General features: G+C 38.2%; 2 protein-coding genes across 2 annotated transcripts; one reads left to right on the plus strand and one right to left on the minus strand.

Annotated features, from left to right (window-relative positions):
- Window positions 1–239: 239 nt before the first annotated feature.
- Window positions 240–26210, plus strand: LOC307017408 (adhesion G-protein coupled receptor F3-like). The gene is given in 19 exon segments (XM_079646994.1): window positions 240–398; window positions 8731–8791; window positions 9479–9491; window positions 10283–10420; window positions 11382–11534; window positions 11703–11767; window positions 11884–11942; window positions 13343–13476; window positions 14806–15043; window positions 18630–18865; window positions 19052–19192; window positions 19335–19531; window positions 21095–21280; window positions 21585–22703; window positions 22706–22882; window positions 23299–23340; window positions 23545–23574; window positions 23657–23733; window positions 25881–26210. Coding segments are annotated over 18 exon segments (3102 nt in total). The 5' UTR covers window positions 240–354; the 3' UTR covers window positions 23726–23733; window positions 25881–26210.
- Window positions 4466–5745, minus strand: LOC307014560 (uncharacterized protein). The gene is made up of 3 exons (XM_079642541.1): window positions 5414–5745; window positions 5148–5280; window positions 4466–4808 (listed from the first exon to the last, which is right to left on the minus strand). Exons 1-3 carry the CDS (start codon window positions 5557–5559, stop codon window positions 4578–4580), a joined length of 510 nt encoding a protein of 169 aa, XP_079498667.1. The 5' UTR covers window positions 5560–5745; the 3' UTR covers window positions 4466–4577.
- Window positions 26211–26216: the final 6 nt, after the last annotated feature.

Here is a 26216-nt window from a genome sequence, read left to right on the forward strand (position 1 = left end):
CCAGTTTACTGAATTACAGCACAAACACAACTTGTGCTAGTCAGGCTGCTGCGTGTGACCTCCTGAAGGAGAATGTTGGATTTGGTAGACAAATATCCATGGAAAGCTGAAAGGCTGTGTGTTTGTTGACGAGTCCAGCTGGCATGGAGATATGCCATCAATGCAAATGGTCCTCCAGCATTGATGGCATAAACACCGCCCCGAAAACACGCATACACACACGCACACACACACACTTTCCAGCTTAAACCAGTCTTTCTGACACATGCACTCACTTTGACTTTATTTCTGATGTGAGCCTCATAGATATGGAGTACGGACGATTTTCTGTTTGCTAAGTGCGGCTACTTTCACATGTTAGGCATTTGCTTTCTGTATGACTGCGAGTCTAAACCAAGGTAAGAGCTTTTTATGAATGTATTATTTTATTTGTTAGAAGATGAGATTGGCACAGAGGCCAGAAAAAAAGTATAACACTGTATTTTAGACTGTAAAATTGCTAATACTAAGGTCCCATTCAAATTTGAACCGATACCACAATCGTTCCTTGAAACGTGTAAATAGAAGTTTGATCTGATGTAACAACCAATCCTTGAACACATCCTCAGAGTGTTCTTTAGTCTAAAAAGTCACTTTTGTTTGAATCCACGGGCTCTCCTTGTTGTTGCAATAAGCCGAAAGTCACATTTAAACGCTTTAGCATACAGAGTAAAAATACTCATGTTGTTCTTGCAATGAATCATAAGCAACAGATAATGTTATCAGAAAGTTTAGTCTTTCACAGGCCACATTTATTTTTTGATATTGTAAAGTTGGACTGAATGGAGATTTCTCGACTTACATGAATAGGGGACTGCTGCGAAGAATATGAGGGGATTTGAAAAAAAGTTCAGCGCAGGAGGTGTGAAAATAGTTGTATCTTTCTGGAAACTTAGTCTTCAAAAATGTGTTGGATGATGAATTTTCTGCAGACTTTATCAAAAATATAAAAGATTGGAATGCTACTTTTGGGATCTTTGCCTACCTTAACATATTTGACGCTTACAAGAATTGACATTGTAAGATACCAAAATATTAGTTTCCATTATTATGACCACATGTTTAATACTTATAATGGTAACAACATTAATGTGTTCCTGTTCCATAGCTACCCACTGCTACTAATAAGATGGGTTAAATTCACAGTCTAAATGTCACTGTGTGTGGTGCTGTGTACAAGTGTGACAATTTAAAAAAGATACCTTAAATAACCTCCATTTACCAAAATAGTTTTTTATAGATGCATCTATAGTTCTGGTCCCACTCATATTTGCACACGCCATTGTGCTAGTGTAAACTGAAAAAACTGAAACGTTGACTAATGAATGACATTTCATTAGGTTGGTTGAATCAATAATATTAAGTTAGATCTAATATTTTTTTATTTAAATGTAATATTATTGTTTTTAACTAACCTAATACAATTATGTGAAATCTGTTGACATTATACAGTTAATCAACTTCAAGTCAACTTTTCAGTTTATAATTGTATATATATGGTCCGCAGTTATATAACCAGCGTGTAATAATGGCTAAAGGGCAGCCATATCCTAACCCAACATGAAAATGAGGTGGGCATCACCTGTACCGCATTAACAGACCTCCGACCACACAGGTGACCTCCAGCCTCTGATGTTGGCAGTGCACCATTGACTCATTGTTTGCATTCATAGTCCAAATTCAAAGTCATGCAAACAAGCCTGAGAAGCTGAAACGCAAGCCAAAAAGCTGATCACTGATGATAAGAGTGACAAGCAAGTTTTAATACAACCATGTTAATGATCGGATTATACACCAATATGTCAGAAATGTTCATTTAAACTTAAAGGAACGGCTTGCATTGTGTAATTGGGAGACTGTGGCACAGTGGAGTAGTGTGCATATCTTTGGATCAGGGGAGCACAGGTTCAATCCCCACTGCAGTCAGTATGTCATTGTGTCCGTGGGCAAGGCGCTTCACCCCAACTGCTCCTGACAGAAAAGTGAATAAGTGTCATGTAATATATTGTGTATATATTTAGATTGCTGGAGATTTATTTGATTTGTATTGCTTTTTCCAGGCCCTATTAGTCATTGTTTCCAGGCCCTAATAGTCATTTTATTTATTTCATAAGATCATAACTTTAAGGATGGCAATTGTTCTTTTACTACAATGTTTCTAAAATTGTATGTTTTAAATATGCAAATTAGGCACCTTCTAACTAAATGTGCATACATATTCTAAAAAGAAATCTAAAAATTGTATATAGAAAAAGTAAAAGTGTTTTACGTAGGGAACTTTTAACACCTCTTTTAATCACTCCATAAATAAATAAAAACATACAGTCGACAGTTAATAAAAAAATAAAAATGCATTTTTGCCCTATTTTTACGACACAAATACATCAATCAGGCTATGAATTACATATGAACACACCCCTCATTAAAAACCTTCAGAATATAGATTGGAATGAAAAATTTAAAGATTGGTGTGTTCTGTCAGTGCTACTGGAGTAGGGGGTTTCTCACTATGTGGAAAAAAATACTTGTAATAATTAAACAGCCTATATTGTTAGATTTTATCAATTGTTGGACTTCCCAAGTTGATTACTTCAACACACTCTCACTCCATAATCGTCCAGGAGCGATGCTTGGTCAGGGTCCCGTGGCGTGCAGTTGTGACGCTCCTAGGCTCCTTCAGCTTCATAAAGGGAGGAAAATAGCTTTCAACTGATTGCAATGTATTCCCATCTGTGGCGGGATTTGACGCTCATGGAAGCACGGCATTCGTTTGTGTCGGCTGCCCTTAAAGGCAATGTGAGCGTCCATTCCCATTGGATAACGGAGAATTGTACACCCGGAAGTAAGTATTCCCCTTACTGTCGATAGATTTTTCAGTGATATCTGCACTACTCATCGACTAAAAAACACCAGATTATCCTTGTTAATTACACAACATTGATTGGTTTGTATGTGTGCAATGCTTTTGTATTTTTCCCCTTCGATTCGGAGAAACAGATATTTTTTCGGAGTAAAGGATGGCAGAAGACACTACACTACCCAGAATCCCCAGCTATCGTTTAGGGCTACACCTTGTGCTCTGTTTGACAAACCCCGTTTTTTCACCATTCATTCCAATGTGATTCCACGTGATCTTCAAATTTCTCCCTGCAGAAAAAAAAAAAATGGCCGAACTTTGTTTTATTCTCAGTGGAAAATGCCTATTTTAAAGTTAGTTTGGCCATTAAAATGCGTTTTGATGTCATTTGATGTGAGAAATATGAGTTGTTATTTCAGATTATGTGCAGTGGATGTACATGATCTTTAGTTTGCTAGTTATTACAAAGATTACTTCAGGAAATTGCGTCCATAGAACTTTTTCATTGTTACCAAGGTAGTTGCTAGGGACGCTGCTATCGATATTATTTCTGTTATGTTGTGTAACTGTTTAATGGTGTTATCTTTATTGCTATCCCCTTCCCCGTCCATGTATAGTGTTAGTCCACAGCGCAAACGTATTAGTTCGCATCTAAAGATACGTTATTTTCCCCTGTGCAATTCCAGTCTCACATCTCAACGTCATTAACAAATAGACCGAAAACATTTAAAAAAAATAAAATAATACTTTATTCCGAGTGTGCTTGCTTTTCTCTTTGAAAATCATCACATAACGGCATTGTAATACAAGGTTCAGCTGCATTAAATATTACATATCTGCCGTAGTTCTCTATTTATAGAGCCCTGATGAGAAGACTTCTAGACAAACATGAGGAACTGCCGCCAACACTGAAAAGGTGACGTGGATCATAAATATATCAGCAATTAAACAACATCTTACCTTTCTTTTCACACAATACGTCTCTTCGCAGGATCAACACTAATTCGGCTGAGGCTAGTTGCACAAGATGGCGTCTATCAACTTCCGGCAGCTGGGTGTGAGCCTGAGTACTTCCGGTCTTCGGTGTGGAGTTGTTTGGGGAGTTAGCGATATACATACGATAGATAGAGAGAGAGAGAGAGAGAGAGAGATAGATAGATAGATAAATAGATAGATAGATAGAGAGAGAGAGAGAGAGAGAGAGAGAGAGAGAGAGAGAGAGAGAGAGATAGATAGCAAGATACATAGCATACAGATGGCGATATAGTTGCTGATAGATAGCATAGATTGGAACAGTCTACAGCTAAAATTGAAATTGAGCAATTTTATTTCTCTGAATGTTTTTAAAGCACGTCTAAGTGAAATGCTTTCTGAAACTATGGGTATTTGTAAATGTTGATAAGTATGTAAATATGTTGTATGATATCCTCTATTGTTTGTTTTTATGTTGTTTTATGTTTCATGTGGAACTTAAATTGACAGAGGGTAAATTCAAAGTAGTACATTCACTGACATGGATATGGCGCCACCTTGTGTCAAGTTTACAAAGAAGATTGGTGCCATGCCGATCATGGCCTTGAATGTAGCATGCGACTTGTATGTAGAAAACACCTCACTCTGCAGCAGGAGAGATGATGGAGTCTGGCAGAATACTTCAGTGCAGTCAAGCAACACTTGTGTGTCAGGGAAAGCTGAAAACTCTGGTGGAAGGTGAGCTTTGACAACTTTGCGTGGGATCCACAGACGTTTGCTTCCAAGCAGTTGGTAGAGGAAGTGTGTCCAGGTGGAAATAATTCTGCTGACTGTAGTGAGGTGAATGCCAAACCGTTCTGCTATATCCCTCAGATGTAGGCCCATGAGGACCTGGCAGGTGCATGAGGAACAGCAGCAGCTCATCTATGGGTGGAAGTTTCTGTGAGAACAAATAAGTGTTAGGCATACTGTAGATACTGTTATAGGGCAGACCGGGTACAGTTGTAACACATTTTCCGGGGATTTGTTGTTCTGTGTGTGTGTGTGTGTGTGTGTGTGTGTGTGTGTGTGTGTGTGTGTGTGTGTGTGTGTGTGTGTGTGTGTGTGTGTGTGTGTGTGTGTGTGTGTGTGTGTGTGTGTGTGTGTGTGTGTGTGTGTGTGTGTGTGTGTGTGTGTGTGTGTGTGTGTTTTGTGAGTGATGTGATGCACTTGTTAAACGGTGGTATAGTGTGCAGCGTGCATCATTATTAACATACATCCATGCTTGTATGCTGCTTACCGTTGTTGATGGTTGAGAGGAATCCGAGCTGCTGGCAGAGGATGCCTTGGCGTTGGTGATCCGCACCATCTTGGTGTTGGCTACAGGCTCCACCAATTTCCAAAAGGCGAGGAAATGCTTGTATGTGGCAAATCTAAGAATGTAATATTGTTCATGTTAGACATAGTTTTGTTTCTTAAATTAGCTTCCCCAAATGAAAAGTGTTTATCAAACTAGTGGCCATAACAACATCCTGATAGCCTTATAAACAAACCTTATAAACAAACCTGGTGTATAAACGAATGTCCTCGTCCGACCCTGCCAGGCGTTGTATCCCGAAACAAGATCTCAGTTGTAACACTTCCAGCTGGTGTTGGAGCTCCCAAACCTGGATTTTCAAGGCTTCGTTCTCGTCGGCCACCTGATTTGCCATTGCCTTCGCTGGATTTACAAAGTAGTCATGATCCGGCGGCGCAAGTGTTTCCACCTCGTACCCAGCTGTCAAGTCCGGGGTGGGACTCTCTGCCCTCGGCCGACGCTCCCAAACATTACGTCTTGGTGTAGGTAGCTCGTAGTTATTCCAAGCAAAGAGAACAGGTGTAGCTCCTTTCTTTACTCTGTTCAGTCCTCCAGCTATGACCAATAAGTCTACTGGTCGAAAATGCCTACTACACACACGGGTATTTGTTGTGGGGCTGAAATTGTCCCTACGGACCTTGATCAGCCACTGAGCCTTTACCTCAGCATCAATAGGAAATCAATGGAAACTTATCTCCCGATTATAACGGGACTTATTTGTACAAAGGGGCACACAGCAATCTCGTGCCGACTTTCTTCTTTCTTTCTTAAAGTATATTCATTACTCGTTATTCTCTACTAATAGTTAATTAAAGACTGTATATATGACTATTTTGCACATCCCTTTCAAGATTTTCTAAGGTTTATTGACATATATTCACAAACGGTGTAGTTATGCAATGAATGAAAAACTTGGGTCGCAGGTTCCTCAATAGTGCATTACAAGACATCTATCAATAGTTGTGCATACCTCCAGCAATGTTAACTATGTTGAAGCACTTATTTTAACTGATATTATACATATGTATTATACTCTTATAGGATGTATATAGATATTTCATCTCCGGCCTTGTCAGGTATTGAACAATCAATAAATAAAGAACACAGAATTATTAAATATAAAACACAGAATTTGCGTGATTATACTAAATGATTTACAAATAAACACCACTGCATATTTACAACTGTTACACATGCTGATGTAACGCAAATGTTTCCAACTTGGGATCAATAAAGTATATCTTATTTTAAGATGATCGATGGCTACTGCCATATTTGCAAAATTTGCCTCTGAACCTTGACAAGTGCATGTTTTAGGCTTATCAATTAATGTAATGTAATGTAATGTTATCAATTAACAACAGGAGGGGTCACAAACATAAGACCAGCTGTTACCAGCTGGGCACAAGCAATTTTCACCCATTTATTAATTATATGTTTTACATTTGAGTGTTTCCTATCCCCTAAACCTCCAGGGATGTACACAGTATACTGGCAACTTCTTTTTATGGGAAATACGAAAACGTCTTTTAAAAATACAACTCCCAGTAGAGACGTGCCATAGATACAGAACATGTTGCGAAACACAATATCGATAGCAGCGTCCCTAGCAACAAGTAACAAGTAGTTAATAATAATAAAAGACATTAAGAAAAAGGCATTTTAAACAACACAAAAGCAACACAATCTACCTGCATTTAAACAACACAAAAGCAACACAATCTACCTGCATTGCATTACTCTAAACGTGTAATAACGTGCTTTAACCAGTAGGTGGTTTGGGTTAAAAAGCTGTCAAGTTTGCATTGTTAACAAAATAAAATATATTGCTGTGTCTGGTTTAGTTTACAACGGATATATTTAGTTATTTTTTTGATATTTGTAACACAAAAGCGATGGAAAAAACCCACAGCAACACAGAAAAGATGGTCTTAACATGACCCAGCGGTCTAGTAGTTAATAAAAAACAATAATATCAAAACAAAACATTACTACTAACTTTATTGTGAAATTCAAACTGAACGGTAAAAGAATAGTTTCCGGTCTATTCTGAGCCCGATCTCTGTAGATAAATAAAAATAAAGAACTACGACAGATGTGTAATATATTTAATGCAGCCGAACCATTTATTACAATGCATTCATGTGATGACTTTCAAAGAGTAAAGCAAGCACTGCTGAATAAAGTATGATTTTATCTTTTACGAAACGTTTTTTTTTTCATATGGAATGCAGTTGGAGGTCAACCAATCGCAGAGCTTGAGAACTAATCACGGGGTTTGTCAAAAAGAGCACATGGTCTAGTAGTCCTAAACGATAGCTGGGGATTCTGGGTAGTGTAGTGTCTTCTGCCATCCTTTACTCCGAAAAAATATTTGTTTCTCCGAATCGAAGGGGAAAAATACAAAAGCATTGCACACAATTAAACCCATCAATGTTGTGTAATTAACAAGGATAATCTGGTGTTTTTTAGTCCATGAGTAGTGCAGATATCAGTGTAAAATCAATCGACAGTAAGGGGAATACTTACTTCCGGGTGTACAATTCTTCGTTATCCAATGGGAATGGACGCTCACATTGCCTTTAAGGGCAGCCGACACAAACGAATGCCGTGCTTCCATGAGCGTCAAATCGCGCCGCAGATGGAAATATATTGCAATCATTTGAAAGCTATTTGCGTCCCTTTATGAAGCTGAAGGAGCCTAGGAGCGTCACAACTGCACGCCTCGGGACCCTGACCAAACGTCGCTCCTGGACGATTATGGAGTGAGAGTGTGTTGATTACTTACATTAAAACATTTGTTCTGAATGACAAGTTTTCTGTAATTTTCAGTTTGAATGTGTTAATAAGGCATTGTCCAATGCAAACTATTTGAATGTTTGATAAATCTACTGACACAAATATATAAAATGAGTAAACCAATCGCCTAAATGTGTATTTTGTTTTCTTTGCACCGCTAGCTGATTAGCATATTAGAATTTAGCACTATAGCTAAAGAGCCACATGTTTTCCTAGAAGTTGTCGAAGATCCAAAAAGAGCTATTCTGTACGTCTTACATTATGAGGGTAGAAACTAATGGATGTCCAAATGTAAACGTTATTTTGGCATTAAAAAATTTTTTTCCTGAAGAAGGCATGAGAGAACAAACTTACTGCGTCACCAAAAATAAAAGGAATCATCCTCAGGGGAACATGAAAAGCATTGTTTGATGTCTATGGTACAATGTTTAAAAAAATATCATTCACAGGTCCTGATTAAATACTTGGGAATGTACAATTTGTTACAACAGTTCAAACTCATTAATAATCAGTGATCATTATGATAATAAAGATAAGATAAACTTTTTCCCCATTGTTCCCCGCAAGGAAAATCAGGAATAAGAGATAGAGTTTTGTGCTACATCAAATATTTGTTGACTTTAATATGTTTGTGTTGTTCCTGTATGTGTATACACATTTGTTAATACATTTTAACTTTCTTTAATTGCTGCTAATGTCGTTATACTTGTCTTTTTTTCTACACCAGAGGGACAATGTGTTCCAGGGCTGGTCTTTTTCTGATTGGAGCTGTGTACCTCTACGCTCAGGTAAAAATGCATCGTATTTTAATATGATATACATTTTCTGGCCAGCACTCAAACTATGATTTCAAAGGTTTAATTTCATATACACAACTAAGTGTAGTTGGGCTGGGTCACAGGTTCCTCAACAGTGCATTATAGATATATACAAGACATAATACAAAAATCTGGTTGGCTTTCTTCCTGAGCCGCTGGGAATAAAGGTCCTCCATGGATGGCAGCTCCGTCCCGGTGATGTTCTGTGCAGTTTCCACCACCCTCTGTAAAGCCTTACGGTTGAGGGCGGTGCAGCTGCCGTACCAGGCCGTGATGCAGCCAGTCAAGATACTCTCTATGGTGCACCTGTACAAGGCCAGGAGTATACCACCTGCGGTGGAAGAAGAGCCGCTGTCGAGCTGTTTTGGTGATGGTGTTTGCGTGAAGAGTCCATGTCAGGTCCTCAGTGATGTGGACACCGAGGAACCTGAAGCTGCTGACTAAGTTCATCATGATGACATTTGTAGTTTATTATATTTTAACTGATTTTGATATCAATAGCGAAGAGTGCTGCATGTATAGTACATGACAAACACTTCCAATAACAAAAATTAACTTTGGATATAAATCTGTGTTATTTAGCATGTAAAAATGAGACAGTTTTATAATTATTTTGATAAAAGACTAATTCCGTTTTCGACCTTTTTTCCATTGCAGGTCATCGTAGCAGGTGAGTTTCTTATCTTCATAATAACCTGCCATAAAGGAGATTCAGTAAAATACCTCGATAAACATAAACATATTGAAGCAAATACTTCTTCCCATTGACATACATTCGGAAAGAAATGCCTATAAAACAGCGTAAACTTGTTTAAGTTATATATACTACCCAATACGAACCCTTTTATAGCCGTTATTTAAATTATTAGGGTTACAAGTTATGAAATGTGTTTTTTGCACACAGCTGGGACCGGAGCGCTTGTTTTCATTGGGGGATTATAAAGTTGGCCAACTGTCAGGCAGAGTTAGTCTGTTTCATGATTGTGTGTTTTTTGTCAGTATACTGTATTTGAAATGACTATAGTTACGTTAGCTAGCTAGCTAACAGCAGATCTGCAATAATATCTGAAGGAATCATATGATAATATTATTAAAATAAGCCAATAAAACTTACATTTGAGGTACATTTCCAGTGACAGTCGGCCAACTTTCTAATCCTCAAGCACATCAACAAGTGCTTCGGTCCCAGCAGTGTGCATCACTTTCTGTGTTTTGAGCTTCTCGCAGCGTTCTTTGTTGTTGTTGTAGCGTGTTATATTTGCATTTTGCGTTTCATTTATGCAGCGCTTTAAGTAAACGCTGCGCATGTGTTGTCATGTTGGTGAAGACATTTCTTCTTTTGCATGTGTTTTGGCATATTTGTGTTTTTATATTTGTACTGTTTTGAAAGTTCAGCGCGTTTGCACCTGTTGTCCACCGTAATAAATCTGCAGCTTATTAAAATATTGCATGTTGCTCTAGAATATGTCTGCACTGCTGAGCTGACGGTGGCAAGTAATGTCACACTGGAGGCCAACAGCATCCTGTTGGCTTTGAATAATACAGAAGTTCAAGTGAATTCAACAACAGTGACCCTCTTAATAAGTGAAGTGGTGGCAGGTATGAAGCTCTTTCCTCTTTCTTTAATTATTATTCCAAACGGTTCTTTTTTAAGACAGTGAATGGGACATTTCAATAAAAAAATGTGGCCAGAAACACAATTTTCAAATTATTTGTTAATGTTGCTCCATGTCTGCTATATTTGTGCTAAAAAGCACATCTTCATTATGTAAAGATTTTTACTTTTAAGTTCTGTTTTTATGTTCTATTTTGAGATGTTTATATTTTATGTTTATGTCTGTATATTCAGTAGTCCTTTTTCATTTTCACATTGTGTGCAATGCCTTGTTTACATTCTCCTGTGACCAAAACATTTCCCAAATTGGGATCAATAAAGTATATTTTATCTTATTTTATACACATCTGAAGGCAGTGAAGGAGAGAAAAACAAATTGGTTCCAAATTGAAACATTGTCAGTGCAATTGGAAGATTTGGCTATGAGTGTGAAAAAGTGAAACAAATCAATGACTGGGAAATGGATTCTAACTATGTTAGGGTTTTGAAAAGCCAGTAACATGCCATTATAAAACTGGTATTGATGAGCATGCCCTTTATTTTTGTAAAATTAGGTTGATATAAAATGATGGATTACCTCTCTGTAAAAAGTGCTGGTTCAGTGAGGCAAACGTTGCAAAAGTGGAGCAAAGTGCAAGAAATACCATGCAGCCATTCAGCTGAATATAAGACAGTAACTAAATATGATAATGAATTCTTCATCTGATTGTTTTGATCTTTAATCCTGATCAAAACGGTTTTGCATTTATTATTTAGAAAAAAACAATACATATCATCAGCAAATACACTTCTATAATATGATATATTGATGAGACCACATTTTCTTTCACCAATGTATTATCTCTCAGGATGTCTTTTACTAAGAGATAACACAGATGAGATGTTTTCTTTTATAGAAATACTTTCTAGGACTTAAATGATTTGAAATTGCGCTTTTCTTTTTAGAGTGCCTGATTATTGGAGATGAAACCTCTTGCAACTGCTCCACCGGGTACATATGGAGCAACCCAGTGTGCTACAACTACAACTGTTGTAGGGAAACGACTTGCGCTCAGAACGTGTCCGACAGCACGCCACTCTGCATCGCCAAAGTCAATGGTAAGAGAGTGCTGTTGACAAACTGACTTAATGGAATAAGGGTCACTGTAGAGTGTTCTTTCACAGTAGTGTGTTTCTAGATTGTGTTAATACTCTTTCAATTTAGTTCCATATGGACAAATATGCATGTTGATATCACAAAATGCTCCTTTTTTGCAATTCTCACAGTTCGCATCAAAGGATCAGTGAGATTGAATATTCCCGAAATATGGGGGAGTATTAAAGAAACTCAGGTAAAAACTTGTCAGACATATCTCGCTCTTATCACAAATGTATACATTCTACTAAATGTTTGTCACTGTAATACATCATTAAAATATAAATAATATAATGTTCTTTCTTTTTAAAGCTTATAAATGCATTTGGTGTGCTGAATGGCTTTGAGTCCCTGAATGTAACTGGTGAAAGGTATTTTACTTTGCAAATACTTTAAGTGTCTTTTACTTTTTATGAAATGAAGGAAAATGATGTTGTATTAATATGTGTTACCTTTTACCTTACCAAAGTTTAAATCAGCCTATTTCTTTTTGCTAAATCAACTAACCAGTACGAACATTATAAAAGTCCTTATTTAAATCAGGTGCTAAAAGATGTAAAACAGCCTAAAAACTGAATCCAGATTCATTTCGCTCTCCATTCGTTTAACTGAGCCGAGACCGGTCATGACCCTGCAGGAAAACGCACACTCAGCCCAGACAGGCCATTTTGGCTTCATACGCACTGAGCAAAATGAATAGGAATGAACATGTCCCCGCCTTTCATGCAATATCAAATTATTTGTATATATCCAGGGTCAAGGAGTACCTAGCTAACTCACTGCTACTGCTAATGGACGTACAGTTGGTACACTAGCTGTTTTGTCCAACCCCCCAGGAAGAGCACTGGGCCAAAAATACATTTTCACATTGACTTAGATTGGGAAAGAGTCGTCTGTTCATTCAATTGAAATTCAAAAGTGTTATTGTCATATAAACAAAAGCTACAGTGTAGAAATGGTAATGAAATTCTTATGACCCGAGCTCCTCCAACAATGCAATATAATAAAATACTAAAATTAAAATTGTGCTAGAAGTCTTTATACATTCAAATAGAATATGATATAAACAAGAACAGAATGTGAAATTAAATATTGTACATTAAGACAAAATTAAATACGGTTTATTGCGGTGATAACTATTTAGATAAATAAAGTTAATCAGCATATGATAATTTTAAATAAATAAACTACCCAGTACGAACACTTTTATAGCCCTTATTTGAATCATTAGCATCTAAAAGTTGTATAAAGTGCTAAAAGCCAAACTCAGGGTTATCTTCCCTCACCTTTCATTTGACTCTGAGAAGAGGGCAGGAGATCGGAAGCGAGGCTTACAGAAAACTCAAGTGAGCATGCTCCATGGGCCCACCATGTGTGCCTTTTCAAATCTACAGGCGCTCCATTTTGAGCTTCATGCGCCACTGAGCATTCAACGCTATATCCAGTTCTCTTTATACATTCATGGTTTTGTCAAAAATCTTTCCTGCAGTCAAGTTTGTGTGTAGAAATTGAGGTCAAATCAAGTCAATGTTTTATTTAAATAGCCTCATATCAAATTTTGCTCAGTGAGCTCTACAATCTCTACAGTCTATCACACAGCACCCTCAGTTCTTGGACCCTCACAGCTCATGAGGAAAAAAGGCCCCAAATAAACCTTTGAAATGTGCCTTTCTGCACCTTAGCATTTCAGTTGCAAATATCGCATTTATCTGATCAGAAACAGACATTTTCTTAATAACCAATGATCTTTCACTGATCTTTTCCAAATCAGGATCGATGGTGATTTTACAGTCGCTGACTTTGAGGCAAATGCCAGCGTAAAATGTTCGACTCCAAAACTTCAAGGTGTTGTGGATGAAGCAGAAACGAATTTGAATGCTGCTGAAATTTCTGTTGACACAGTAGGTCAGTATATAAGTGTTTGTTTTGTTATTCATTTATATCATGTTTACTCTGAAACAATATTGCTCAACTACTCTTGATCGATGAATATCTGTTTATTGATTATTTTAACAATACTATAATGATTAGATAATTTGTTGACTTTTAGAGGTATATTTTAAGTTTCTCAAATCGCTAAGTGATGCTGTCTGCAAAAGCAAGTCAATCTCCATAGATCCCCTTGTTAAAAGGCCAACATTTGAAGAGGATATGCTGTAAACATATTTACAGCATGGTACAAAAACGGGTGTTGGACACTCCACCTAAGAGGCGCATATTTTAGATTAGTTTGAAGTTAGGCCAACATGGCAATGGCTTCACTTCAGAAAGCTATGGGTGACGGATCAGCAACTATTATATACTGTATATTCAATTACATTTACTGTATGCAGAAGGACAAGAAGGCTGCTTTTCAGTAAGAAAATTAAAACCATGGTTACCTCAAGTCTCTGTAAATCAATAACCTTATCGTAGGAAAGGAGTATGATTACTGGAGAAAGAAACCATATTAAAATCGCGACCTAATCATTTATTTGATGTAAACTAGAACTGTCAATGTTAAGATGCTTGTGTTTAATATAGAAACCTTAGTCGATTAAAACATAATTAACCCAATATAATCACATCGCTAAGTTTGACCAAAGGTTGCTCCTGTACTACAAGCGTGGATGTTGAAAATGGAGGAAAGGCATTGAGCTGAATCACGCCCCAGTGTTGTGAAGTTGCACAGGCGTGGGACATATTGTATAGGGTCACCACTGTAGGAACAGACAATATTATATATCACAATATAATAGTCTCAAAGATAATATGCGCTGTGTAGGCCACACATACTGTATATATTATTATACATTATGCTAAAGCATCGACAATGTGGCTCTCCCTAACAGCCGCAATGTCGATGATTTAGCTACAGTACGTTTTGTACGGGGTGAATAAGTGAGTTTTGAGAGATTTTTTTAATTAATGCCAATTATTCAGAAATCATGTTATCACTGATCACTGTAGTGCTACATGTCCCCTATTTCCCAACATGTTCCCTGGTACTGTCCTTTTGTACTGTTTTTAAAACTTAAAATAATGTTTTATGACTTGGTAAGGTGTCCTTGGGTGCTTTGAAAAGCACCTCTTAACACACAGACATGTTTTTATGTGGCTTATGGCTCCATACCAGTCTTGGATACACAGACTGTAGGGACTCACACCCCAATGTCCTGACATTGGAAGGTTGTACCTCATACTTCCAACCTAATCATAACTACTAAATTGCTATGTATTTCCTTCTTCACACAGGAATGGTCGAGATAAACTCTCCAGGGAAAGTGCACTATAATTCTGTGCCAGTGATGACCTGCACATTTATGGAGACAAATATAAAGATGGACAGTTATGGCTGGAACTTTTTGGGGAAGGATGGCAAACTCCTTCAGCTCAACGACGGCACTGTGGCGAAAGTTAATCTTGCCTCTAACTCATCTGCGCTTTGTGCTCAACTCACACTTAAAAAAGTGACAGGCATCTGGTCAGGCAAGTACACAGCTGGGAGTTTCTCTCCCACACACTCCCCCACTGTCTGAAACGCCTGCATTGGACTCCTTTGTTTACTTCCTTGGCATAATGACATCACCCTGTAACACTTGCACTTCTCTTGGCTAGCGCTCCAACACATTGTACGTGATATGCTAAGGGTCAGGACATTTCCGACACATCTCTAAGAGGTTGATCAATCACAACAGATCCAGCCAGCTAACCAATCAGAGCAGACTGGCTCTGGTTTCAGACAGAGGGTGAAAAGACGTGCTGAAGCACAGGCAGCATGAGACAAATAAAGAGCTTTTTGAACATTAAAGGTCTCCTATCATGCAAAAGCAACGGCCCTATCAGAAACGTCGCTCTCGGAAACAATTCCTGACGCGTTTTGGACGTAAAATGGTCTTTGTTTATATTAGCATGCATCACTAACACTCAGAGCTAACCTGTACTGGAGAGAGTATGTGTAAAAAAGCAGGATATAAAAAAGGTACTCAACCACCTTGTTTTAAACCCACAAGAGAAAAAGCGTTTGAGCTCCATACTGTTACAGAAATAATCTTTGATGTGGATTTGAACATGATATGGCATTTAACACTAGAACCGCCAAAGGGGTCAATTTGACCCAGAGCTGTTTTATATTGTATGTTACTTTTTTCAATAATATATTAAAGTCTCCCAGTCCGTGACTTTTCCTGAAAGTGTGTTATGTAGCACCCTATGTTGTTAAAAATTGTCAATATGAAGTCAGATTGAAGAAATCGCCCAAAAAATTGCCATTTATACCTATTTCCGCCAAGCGGGTCATATTGACCCCACCCCTTTTCGCGCTATTGATTTCGTGTGTAAACAAACATGACGTGTTGCTATAGCAACGCCTTTTGTCTACTGCGATTCCTTATAGATTGAGATATCGATTGAGAGAGAGAGAGAGAGAGATAAAGAGATATATTGAGTCTGTACTGGAGTGAAGGAGCGCGCTCCTGGTCACGGGAGACTGCTTGCGCTGTGCTCCGCAGCAAACAGCTGTTCAATGCATTCTGATGCTGGGTCAATTTGACCCCGGTGGCGGTTTTAGCTATAAAACATCTCTGGCGGTTCTAGTGTTAATCATGGTAGCATTTAGCTGTATTTGGTTAGAATTATCCTGTTTGAGCATGCAAAAGCTCGCCGTCCTTTTAAAAAAATGTTTTCAATCTTTATTTATTTGTAAAGCTACGGACCCAGAATCAGAACTTCTCTAACAGGGCTGAAATAGAGGGGTATGACGCATGGCTAGAATGGGTGATCTTTTTGGTATTTTGAGCAAAACACATCAGAGACATGTTTTTATATATCTGAGACCTATAATATATGCCTAACAATAGTATATTAGGAGATCTTTAAAGCATGGAGACATGTCACAGTGGAAGCACAAAATACCCCAAAAATCTGCATAATATGTCCTCTTCAAACATGTGGCTGAATCTACATGACAATAGTCCGAAGGGGCATGTATTGTTTGGTTCTGACTGGAAGTTATACTGGATAATTATAAATGAACCTCAAATCAATGTAGAGATTGTCTGGTCATTTTCCATCACAGCATCTCAAGCCTTGAATGTGAGACAGCTAAATATACCTCTTTCCCTTCTGTTATTCTAACAAACACAATTTGCCAGAGCGTGGTCATCCTACTCCCAGGGTCCTATGTTCCCCATATAAAACACAGTGTGAGAACTAAGTAGACCCTCCAGAAAAACGCAGGCAAAAATCCTTGATTATGCGGGCTAAATTCCTTGATTATGCGGGCTAAAATCCTTGATTATGCGATTAAACATGCAGGGTTTTTATGTGATTTTATGCGGTGAAATTGCGAAATATGCGGAAAGTTGCGAAATATGCTAAATATGCGGGAAAAAAGAATAACAACTTTTTTAAAATATTGGGCTGTCTTATTTATTCTCTCTCACACACAACCTGCCACTAACGTTAAACCCCTTTACTATTCAATTAAACAAATTCAATGTTTATTTATTGTAAAAGCAATTGGGCTATTTTAATCTCACACACACACTTCTCCGCCTCATTCTGTTTTCATTTACTCGTTCGTTATCTGACCAGCTTCAATCTTGTAGGCTACTCACTTCGTTTCTTGTAGCCCTCGAAAGGGTTTTGGAGGTTGATGCCTCTGTGAACGTGCTTTGTTTGGCTTTCTTGTCCGCAGCAGCAGAAAGCATTTTCGAATGTTTGAATGAATCAAAGTGGGTTGTCACCGTCGATTTTCTCTTATGCTCCAACGAAAAGTTGCACAGGGTGCAGAATAGTTTCCCCCCACTATTTGCCCGGTCTTTAGTAGAAATGTTTGTCGGTAAATGAGATGGATTCGATTATGCGGCCTTTTGATGAATATGCGGCCTTTTAAAAATCTGCGCCATTTTGCTGATTATGCGGTAAATTCTGCGATCGCAGAATCGCGTTTTTCTGGAGGGTCTAACTAAGGATCCAATGTTCTTCAGCTCTTTATAGTACATTAAGGGAAGCTGAAAAAGACAACCCAGTTCTGTGATTAATTCATATTACATGGGCTATTGTGACAAATTGCCAAAGGGAGTTTTCTGTCCCCAGGCACTGCTGTAGGGCTCTTAATATAATAGTCCTATACTTAAGTGAACGTATCAAATGGTTAGGCTCCTTGAAGCACATTATTATATACATGTACAGTATATGCAAAATCTGGTTTCGGGCTCTCATTCCATTTCAAATGTAATGTAAATGTAAGTTGTTTGCCGTTTAAAAAAGGGAACATTTCCCCTTGGCTGTGGCTCAGGAGGTAGTGCTGTTGTCAACCAATCAAAAGGTCAATAGTTTGATCCCCAGCCCCTGCAGTCAAACTGTCGTGTGTCCTTGGGCAAGATAACTAATCCCAAAACTAGCTAACCATATTTAGTGTAAATGTAGCCCCACCTTGAGCCACTACAGTAAAGAGCTACACTTACAGATTACTGCATTAGTGCTCACAATATAATGTTGTCATACATAATAGTATCAGTATCAGAGGACAGTTCTCTGAAGAGATACTACTTCTACTATTAATACTTTTCATTGGCCCTCCTGTCGTGTTAGTTCCCCCCCCCCTTACTTTGGTGTTCCCGATCAAATTTGACCTCCACATTGTTTTAATTGCTCTTAAATTAACACAAACACCTTTAATCATCACAACATTTTTATTAAATACCCTTTTAAGCTGTAAATAATGTCTCAGAATACTGGTTTACCTGAATAACTCCAAGAAGAGACACTGAATATGTATTCCAAAATGTATATTTTGTTGATTTGTGGGTGTGTACTATCTGATGAATGTACGTAATCTAGGGTTACCCATTGATTTCCTATGGTGGTCATTATTGACCAGGAACATCATAGGTGAAACAAAGTTGACTAAACCACATATTAATTAAATCATCATAAGGCCATGAGGCAATCAAATGTAAAGCACAATATTTATGATTGATGAGTGTAGTAAATCGGTCAGATTTGACCCAAACACGACAGCATGGTTGAGTTGTTTATTTTCAGTCTGCTGTTGACTTGTTCCCTGCAGGTAGATACGAGTGTGAATTCAAGAAAGGGTCAGTCCGGCACACAGCCAGCACAGAACTGAGTGTTGCACTCCTGCCTGATGTGGTCACCCTGAAGATGAATCCTCTGACGGTGGACTGTTCGGCAGTTGAAAACGCTAAGGAGGCGACGGTCAAGGTCACTGCCACCATCCCAGTCAGCACAGAGAACTTTGAAGTTTCATGGAACTACAAGGGAGTAAAGAAACCACTTGTCAACACACGTAAGGCAAACCTTCAGTATCTCTCCAAACTAGCTGTCCTATTTTCCTCTGGTTTGTTCTAGCATTACACACTAATGTAATTGATTACATCTACACAATTAACATTCACAATAGTTCTGAAAAATAATTGTATTTCCACAAACTACAAACTTAACCCTGAAACTAATATTACTCTTTATTTTACAGCTGATGGAGGAAACCTTGTTTATAAGTTTGATGCAATTATCAGTTGCGAGAAATCAATAAAGCCACATACTATCAATGTCACTTTTAAGAACTCAGTGGAACAAGAAACAATTGCAACAGTGGATGTTCCAGTAATTTATGGTAACTGATCATATTGAATCTGTTATGTGAGACCTAATTTATGGTATAATATGTATGTTCATAATGTATTATTTTGTTTATATTTACATGTATTTGCAATGTCTCTTACTTTAACTAATGATGTCCTATATTTTTCTTCTAGTGGGTGCAAAGTTTTGCAAGGAAGAGACAGATAGTGTGCGTTGGCCAAAAACCCCAGCTGGAAACACATTGATTAGTGATGAATGTGCAAAGGGCAGGGTGGGCTATAAGTCCCGCACTTGCAGAGGCACTCTATGGGGCGATGTGTTCTCCAACTGCGTTAACGCAGAGCTGAACAAAGTTCTAAATGCTGCAGACGTGAGTGTGGCTTTACAGCTGGAACACTAAAAGTTATATCCAATGTTTTTCTGTCAAAATTTACTTATACTCGGGGGAAGTTTTCGAGTAAGTTGATATTGGCTTTTATACATGTTTGGAACAAAAAATTGACGAGACAAAGGTATTTTCATCTTCCAAAAACATTGTTTTATAATGTTCTGCCTCCTTACAAAATCATAACATTTTACATAAATTGCATGGCTTCATCAAAATCATTTTGAATGCCACCAATACAAATGCCAACCACATTTGAAGAACGTTTTTAAACTTGAGGAATAGCGTCTTTTTTAACATAAGGTACCATGCATAATTGTAACGACTGAATGAACACCAGTAGAGGACTCAATAGCACGACACAGGGACAGAGGCTTAGGTTGCAAAAACGGTTTTTATAGATTAAATGCAGAGGTTCGGTACACGGGAGATCAGTCAGTAAGGCAACCAAAACAGACGAGGATTAGGCAGGAACAGAGTCAGGACATGAAGCTGGGTCAGGTAAACGTGGAATAGATAGGCTACTAGGAATAAACACTGCTGGAACGCTAGGATGAACTAAGATGAACTGGCCGCAGACTCAGGCGCTGTTTACACGGGAACGAAACGGGTTGTATCTGCTTTTCTCTTTCGTATAGCCCGTTCGTCCACACGACGCCGTAACGGAACCGCGGAAACGGACCCGTCAAACGATAACGGGTCCCAAGGTGGATAGATCTGCGGACGGAACGCTCTGGGGGGTAAAACGGCTCAGTGTGTATGCCCTATACGCCATGGCCCCGCCTCTCCTGCTCTCCCCCGTGTCACCCGCGTCATTGCTAATGTGTTTCGCCAACAACAACTGTATATTATTATATAGAGACGTTATTAATTTGTTTTAAAGCTCAATAAATAACAAAGAAGACCTCTGACCGGCAATTTTTGTCCGGAAGATTGAAACTTTAATGGACATGTTGATCGACGAAAAACAATTCTAACAGAAACTCTGCCGCATGGTTCCCTCGTCCCTTGGTGGGTGAACAGAAGACTTTTTTGATGTCGAATTCGGTTCATTTTCGTTTCCGTTCCCATGTAAATGGGGCCTAAATAGAAAGGGGGAGGGATGATAATCGGGCACAGGTGAGGCTAATTAGGGATGGGAAGCAAGTGGAGTTCAATCAAGGGCAGGAAATGCTGACACTGAAATGAGAGAAACAAAATAGAAACAGGAATAATAACAAAAACATCAACATGCTAGCTAGGACTTTACACAAATTGTTTTAAAAGTATGACAAGAAGTGACTGACTGCTTCAGAGATTACTGCAATGGAGGCCAATTTTTTACATGTAGGAATCTGATAAATTCATGTTTCTAGCTAGCTCATTCAAAAAAAATGTAATGATGCTAGCTCTAAATATCCTCTAACTCCTTTCACTCAACGAGTACATTTATATAATGTTGAAAAAAATGTTTAAAATGTTTTCTGCTTTGCAACAATGGCATTGTTTTTGGGATTTAATTTGTGTGTACATCGTTTCATTGAGATCCTTGTTTAATTTTGTTTCTAGAAATTTGCGAAGGGATTAGGGGCCACCCAGAAGATGGCTTTGGATATTTTTTCAAGACTTTTTAACAGCTCTACATCCGACCCTAATTCCAATGACTCTACGGCCGACATTAGCGCTTCCATCAATGTTCTAAGTTTGATGTCGAAGGCATCAGAGTTCATTGTCTTGGAAGACAGTGTCCTTCCTGTAAGCCCCCGTTGATAATTATTACTTACTGAAATACATGTGGATTTTTAAGCCTATAATTTTTGCACTGAAATAATGTGATGTGAACAAATCATAAAAGTGGGGATTGGATTTCGATCAGCTTTATTAATTGCTGACACTAGTCCATAGAATTATGAGTAGATCAGAAGCCATAGAAAGTTTTTAACTGCTTTATTTAAGCTTATACTGATAAGTTATATATAAGTTATACTGATCAATTAGTTACAATGTGAACGCTGAACATCCCAAGATAAAATGTCAATTTTTTAATCTTCTGTTTCAGGATTTTGTTCATGCTGCAAGCAATATGTTGAACAACACCTGGTCTGGTGTCAACAGATCTATTGTTCAGGATATGTCATCAAAATATCTTCAGTCTGTGGAACATCTGGTGAGGAATATTAAGGTCAACCAAAGCAATGGAGTGAACAGTACAAATCTAGAGCTCAGATTCTGTTCAGATGACTGCAATATGACTGTGTTTGACATTGACGTTAATATGAACAAGACCAACGGAACAGTGAAAGCTGTTGCTGTGAAAAATCTAATGCGTAGATTAGAAAACAACATCGACGATTCGAAGCCTGACAGCATCTTAGTATCGGTCACAATGGAGAGGAATAGTTCATCCCCAGAAATTAGACTGGCGTTCCCCCAGGAGAATCTGAGTCGCAAAAAACGTATGTGTGTTTTCTGGCACACCTGTGAGACGAAATGGTCAGAAGAAGGATGCAGTGTGGAAACTATTCAGGGCAATAGCACAGTTTGCGAATGCAACCACCTGACTTCATTCGCTGTCATGATGTCCAAGAGTGATATATCTACACCGGCCCTGGATATGATTACAAATGTCGGCCTGGGTGTGTCCGTCTGCTCCCTGCTGATCTTCCTCATCGTTGAGTATCTAGTGTGGTCGGCTGTGGTCAAATCCAACCTTTCACATTTCCGTCACACAGCTATAGTGAACATTGCTGTGTTCCTCTTGCTCGGTAACTGTAGTTTCTTGGCTTCCAGCTTTCCCGAGAGTCTCAGTGACAACTGGTGCCTAGTTTTGACAATATGCAAGCACCTGTTTTATTTGGCCATGTTCAACTGGATGATGTGCATGAGTGTCATGCTTGTCCACCAGCTCATCTTCGTCTTCACCCCCCTGAGGAAAAGAGTCTTCATGTTCTTCTCCGGCATCGTTGGCTATGTTTTCCCAATCTTCATAGTGGGATCAAGCTATACGTATTGCAAATACACCGAAAAGCCCTACTATGAAAAGAAAACATGCTGGCTAGTTTTTGATAAAGTCTTGGAGGGTTCCCTTCATGCTTTCCTCCTTCCTGTGGGAACTGTTATTTTGACAAATCTGTTTTCCATGGTGGTCGTTATTCTTACTCTAGTGAAATCCAATGCCCTGAGGGTGGCAAGGCAGACGACAAGGAGACAGCCAAAAGCATCATCAAAGTGGTGGTCTTTCTAACGCCTGTCTTTGGACTAACATGGATTATTGGCTTTGCTCAGCTCATGTTGAAGGAAAACAGTCTCCTGCATATTATAGCCATTTACAGTTTTACCATCCTCAACTCCTTCCAGGTAATTTGAAAGCATTGCACACACAAAACAAACTGTTGAAATTTGTGAGGCATCAATCCAACTTTTTTCCAATAGGTCCAAACAGGTAACAATACCAATTCCCAACCTGATACTAGTGTACCCTTTTTCCTAAACGTTACCTCTTTTAATCTGTACACATTTATTGGGAAGTCTAAAGTTTTGAGATTTTCCACTGGAAGTTAAAAAATAAGTTGCATAAAGCCTATTTTCTTCTTGAGGGAGATGTGTCAAATCTGATTAAAATTAATTATTTTTCACCTACTCTTCAACTTCAAGTCACATTAGCCTCTCATAATACGCACAAAATGTGCTATTCAATACCGCAATATTATTTCAACAAGAATGTCTGCCAAAACGTCACACGTTTTAAATTCACTACATTTGTTTTCTTGCAGGGCCTATTCATTTTGATTACAGGTGTTTTTGCAGAGCAGAAGGTATGTTTGCCAGCTTGTCTCTCATTCCCTTTCAGTGTCAATATATAAATAGATTTTTTTGAATCTCCCTTATGTCTTGTGGTTGTAGTAGAGCATTCTTCCTTGGCCATAGTAAGCCTGGGTTTGATTAATGGGGCCCAAATGTTGCCAATAATTATGTTGTTCGGTATTTATTTTAAAGCTATTTGTTTTATAACCTAACAGGTTCGAGAAGAAATGATAAAGCTCATAATGGTAAGTCAACCAATGAAGTATCCAGAATGACAACCTAAAGTAATCTTGACATTCATCATAACCGTTTTTTTTCTACCTGCAGGCAAAGTCAAAAGGAAAAAGTGAGAGCATGAAGAATTTGACCTCAACCACCTACACAAGAGACAAATGAGGACCGAGGTCAGTGCTAGATCACGTGATTAGTTGTTGCATTTTAACCTCTGTCCATGCATTTGCTACATCTTCATTGACACACATTCAAAAAGCATTACATTTGAACTAAATTGTCATTAAAAATACTTACCTTCTGCAGTTATCAAAGCAGTAAATAAGTTAACTCAAACCAAAAGACCGCTCTTTAAAGTCATAAATCAAAGTATTAGACTTACTTCTTTGATCTGATGATGACCTGTTAAGCCCTGAGCCTGTTTTTCAGGTCTCAGGCTCGATATGACCATATCTTTCCTTCTAAAAAGGTTAAATTAATAGTCTTTTTTCTCAAAGCAAGGTTACATCTGTGAGTTGGATGTAGAAGTGTCAGAATCAATATATAGATATAAACAAAAAATATTACTTATAGTGAAAACCACCCTTGAATGATGGGATGGTAGACTAAAAGCTTTAGGAATCCAAACTATAACATATAATAAGTACCCTGTTTCAAGATTGATGCAAAACAAGTGAAATGTTACATTTTTAGAGAGATTTAGCAACAAAAAAACACTTCTGGGGTCATTTGGGTGGATTTGACCTAAAGTATCTCTGGCCCCCCTTGGCCGATTTTGAAGATTGACACCTCTTTTTAACCGTCAGAGCCAATGGAATCGAGGGGAACTCCCACATACACACACACGTTACCAAATAAGGAGTGAGAGTGACGCGTAGCCAAAACCAGAAGCTGCGATAACTCTGGTGGCATTAGCAGCTAACTTTTATTCTCCAATTTTTACATAAAAATGGAATTATGGATTATAAATATTTTTTTCAAAGTGACAGACACATTGGATTAACCTATGAATTAACCCTCAGCAGCGTTTTTATCGTTTTAATGCCATTGAACACGACTTTTTAGACCCTCCAGAAAAACGTGGGCAAAAATCCTTGATTATGCGGGCTAAATTCCTTGATTATGCGGGCTAAAATCCTTGATTATGTGATTAAACATGCGGGGGTTTTATGTGATTTTATGTGGTGAAATTGCGGGAAGTTGCAAAATATGCGGAAAGTTGCGAAATATGCTAAATATGCGGGGGAAAAGAATAACAATTTTTTTAAATATTGGGCTGTCTTATTTATTCTCTCTCACACACAACCTGCCACTAACGTTAAACCCCTTTACTATTCAATTTAACACATTCAATGTTTATTTATTGTAAAAGCAATTGGGCTATTTTAATCTCTCTCACCCCCCCCCCCCACACACACACACAAATACACTTCTCCGCCTCATTCTGATTTCATTTACTCGTTCGTTATCTGACCAGCTTCAATCTTGTGGGCTACTCACTTCGTTTCTTGTAGCCCTCGAAAGGGTTTTGGATGTTGATGCCTTGGTGAACGTGAGTTGTTTGGCTTTCTTGCAGAAAGCATTTTCGAATGTTTGAATGAATCAAAGTGGGTCGTCACCGTCGATTTTCTCTTATGCTCCAACACACAGTTGCACGGGGTGCAGAATAGTTTCCCCCGACTTTTTGCCCCGTCTTTAGTAGAAATGTTCGTCGGTAAATGAGATGGATTCGATTTTTTCATCTTGGTGTTTTCTCTATCGTGTGAGCTCCACACGTTCACTCTATACAGTGTTGTTTACATTCTGTGATGCGCGAGCTGATGACGTCACGTCAAGACGAGTTCACTTTTTTTCTTCTCAACTTTGTGTGGAAAAATGCGGGGATTATGCGGCCTTTTGATAAATATGCGGCCTTTTAAAAATCTGCGCCATTTTTCGGTAAATTCTGCGATCGCAGAATCGCGTTTTTCTGGAGGGTCTAACTTTTGATCAGAATAACAGCTAAGGTGACACAATGTCCCGTTTTTGCTCCATAATGCTACGTGTTGTGATGTCTGAGTTTGCTTCCCCTGTCGCGAGTTCTGATCGCTCAGTTTCATGGGGGCTTAACAGGTCTGATCACTCACGTTATTATAAATAGTTCATCCTTGGGATATATGGCTGCTGCCTTATAGAATAGAATATTAAAACCTGTGGTTGGATGTTTATCTGTTTTTACTTCAATCAAATAACCAAATGTTCTCTATCGGCTTTAGTTTGGCACATTTTGAATGTGAAAATCTATGAATACTCTTAACACTTGTCCATATCTACATTTCAGATTGCAGACACGGAAACAGCAACTCTTGGATGCAGCTTTGTGTATAGTTAGATAGTTACAGAACTATAGAGTAATGTTCAAAAACTAGGTTTATTTTATTTCATTTGATAGCACTGAATATTATTATTATTTTTAGCTCTTACACGTATGGTTATCATCCATGAAATCATATTCTGCTCCAGGAAAGAATTTAAGATAAGAATATAGCTAATGCATACATTTTGATGCCATTTTATATTTTAAGGGTAAAGTTGATACAGACTATTTCCATTTGTTTTTATGTGCCAAAGAAGTTAAATACATTACACTCTATAGCTTTAAGGGGAAGCTTGTGTA

Source organism: Notothenia rossii, assembly GCF_949606895.1.
Source record: "Notothenia rossii genome assembly, chromosome: 8".
Classification (NCBI taxonomy): Eukaryota; Metazoa; Chordata; class Actinopteri; order Perciformes; family Nototheniidae; genus Notothenia; species Notothenia rossii.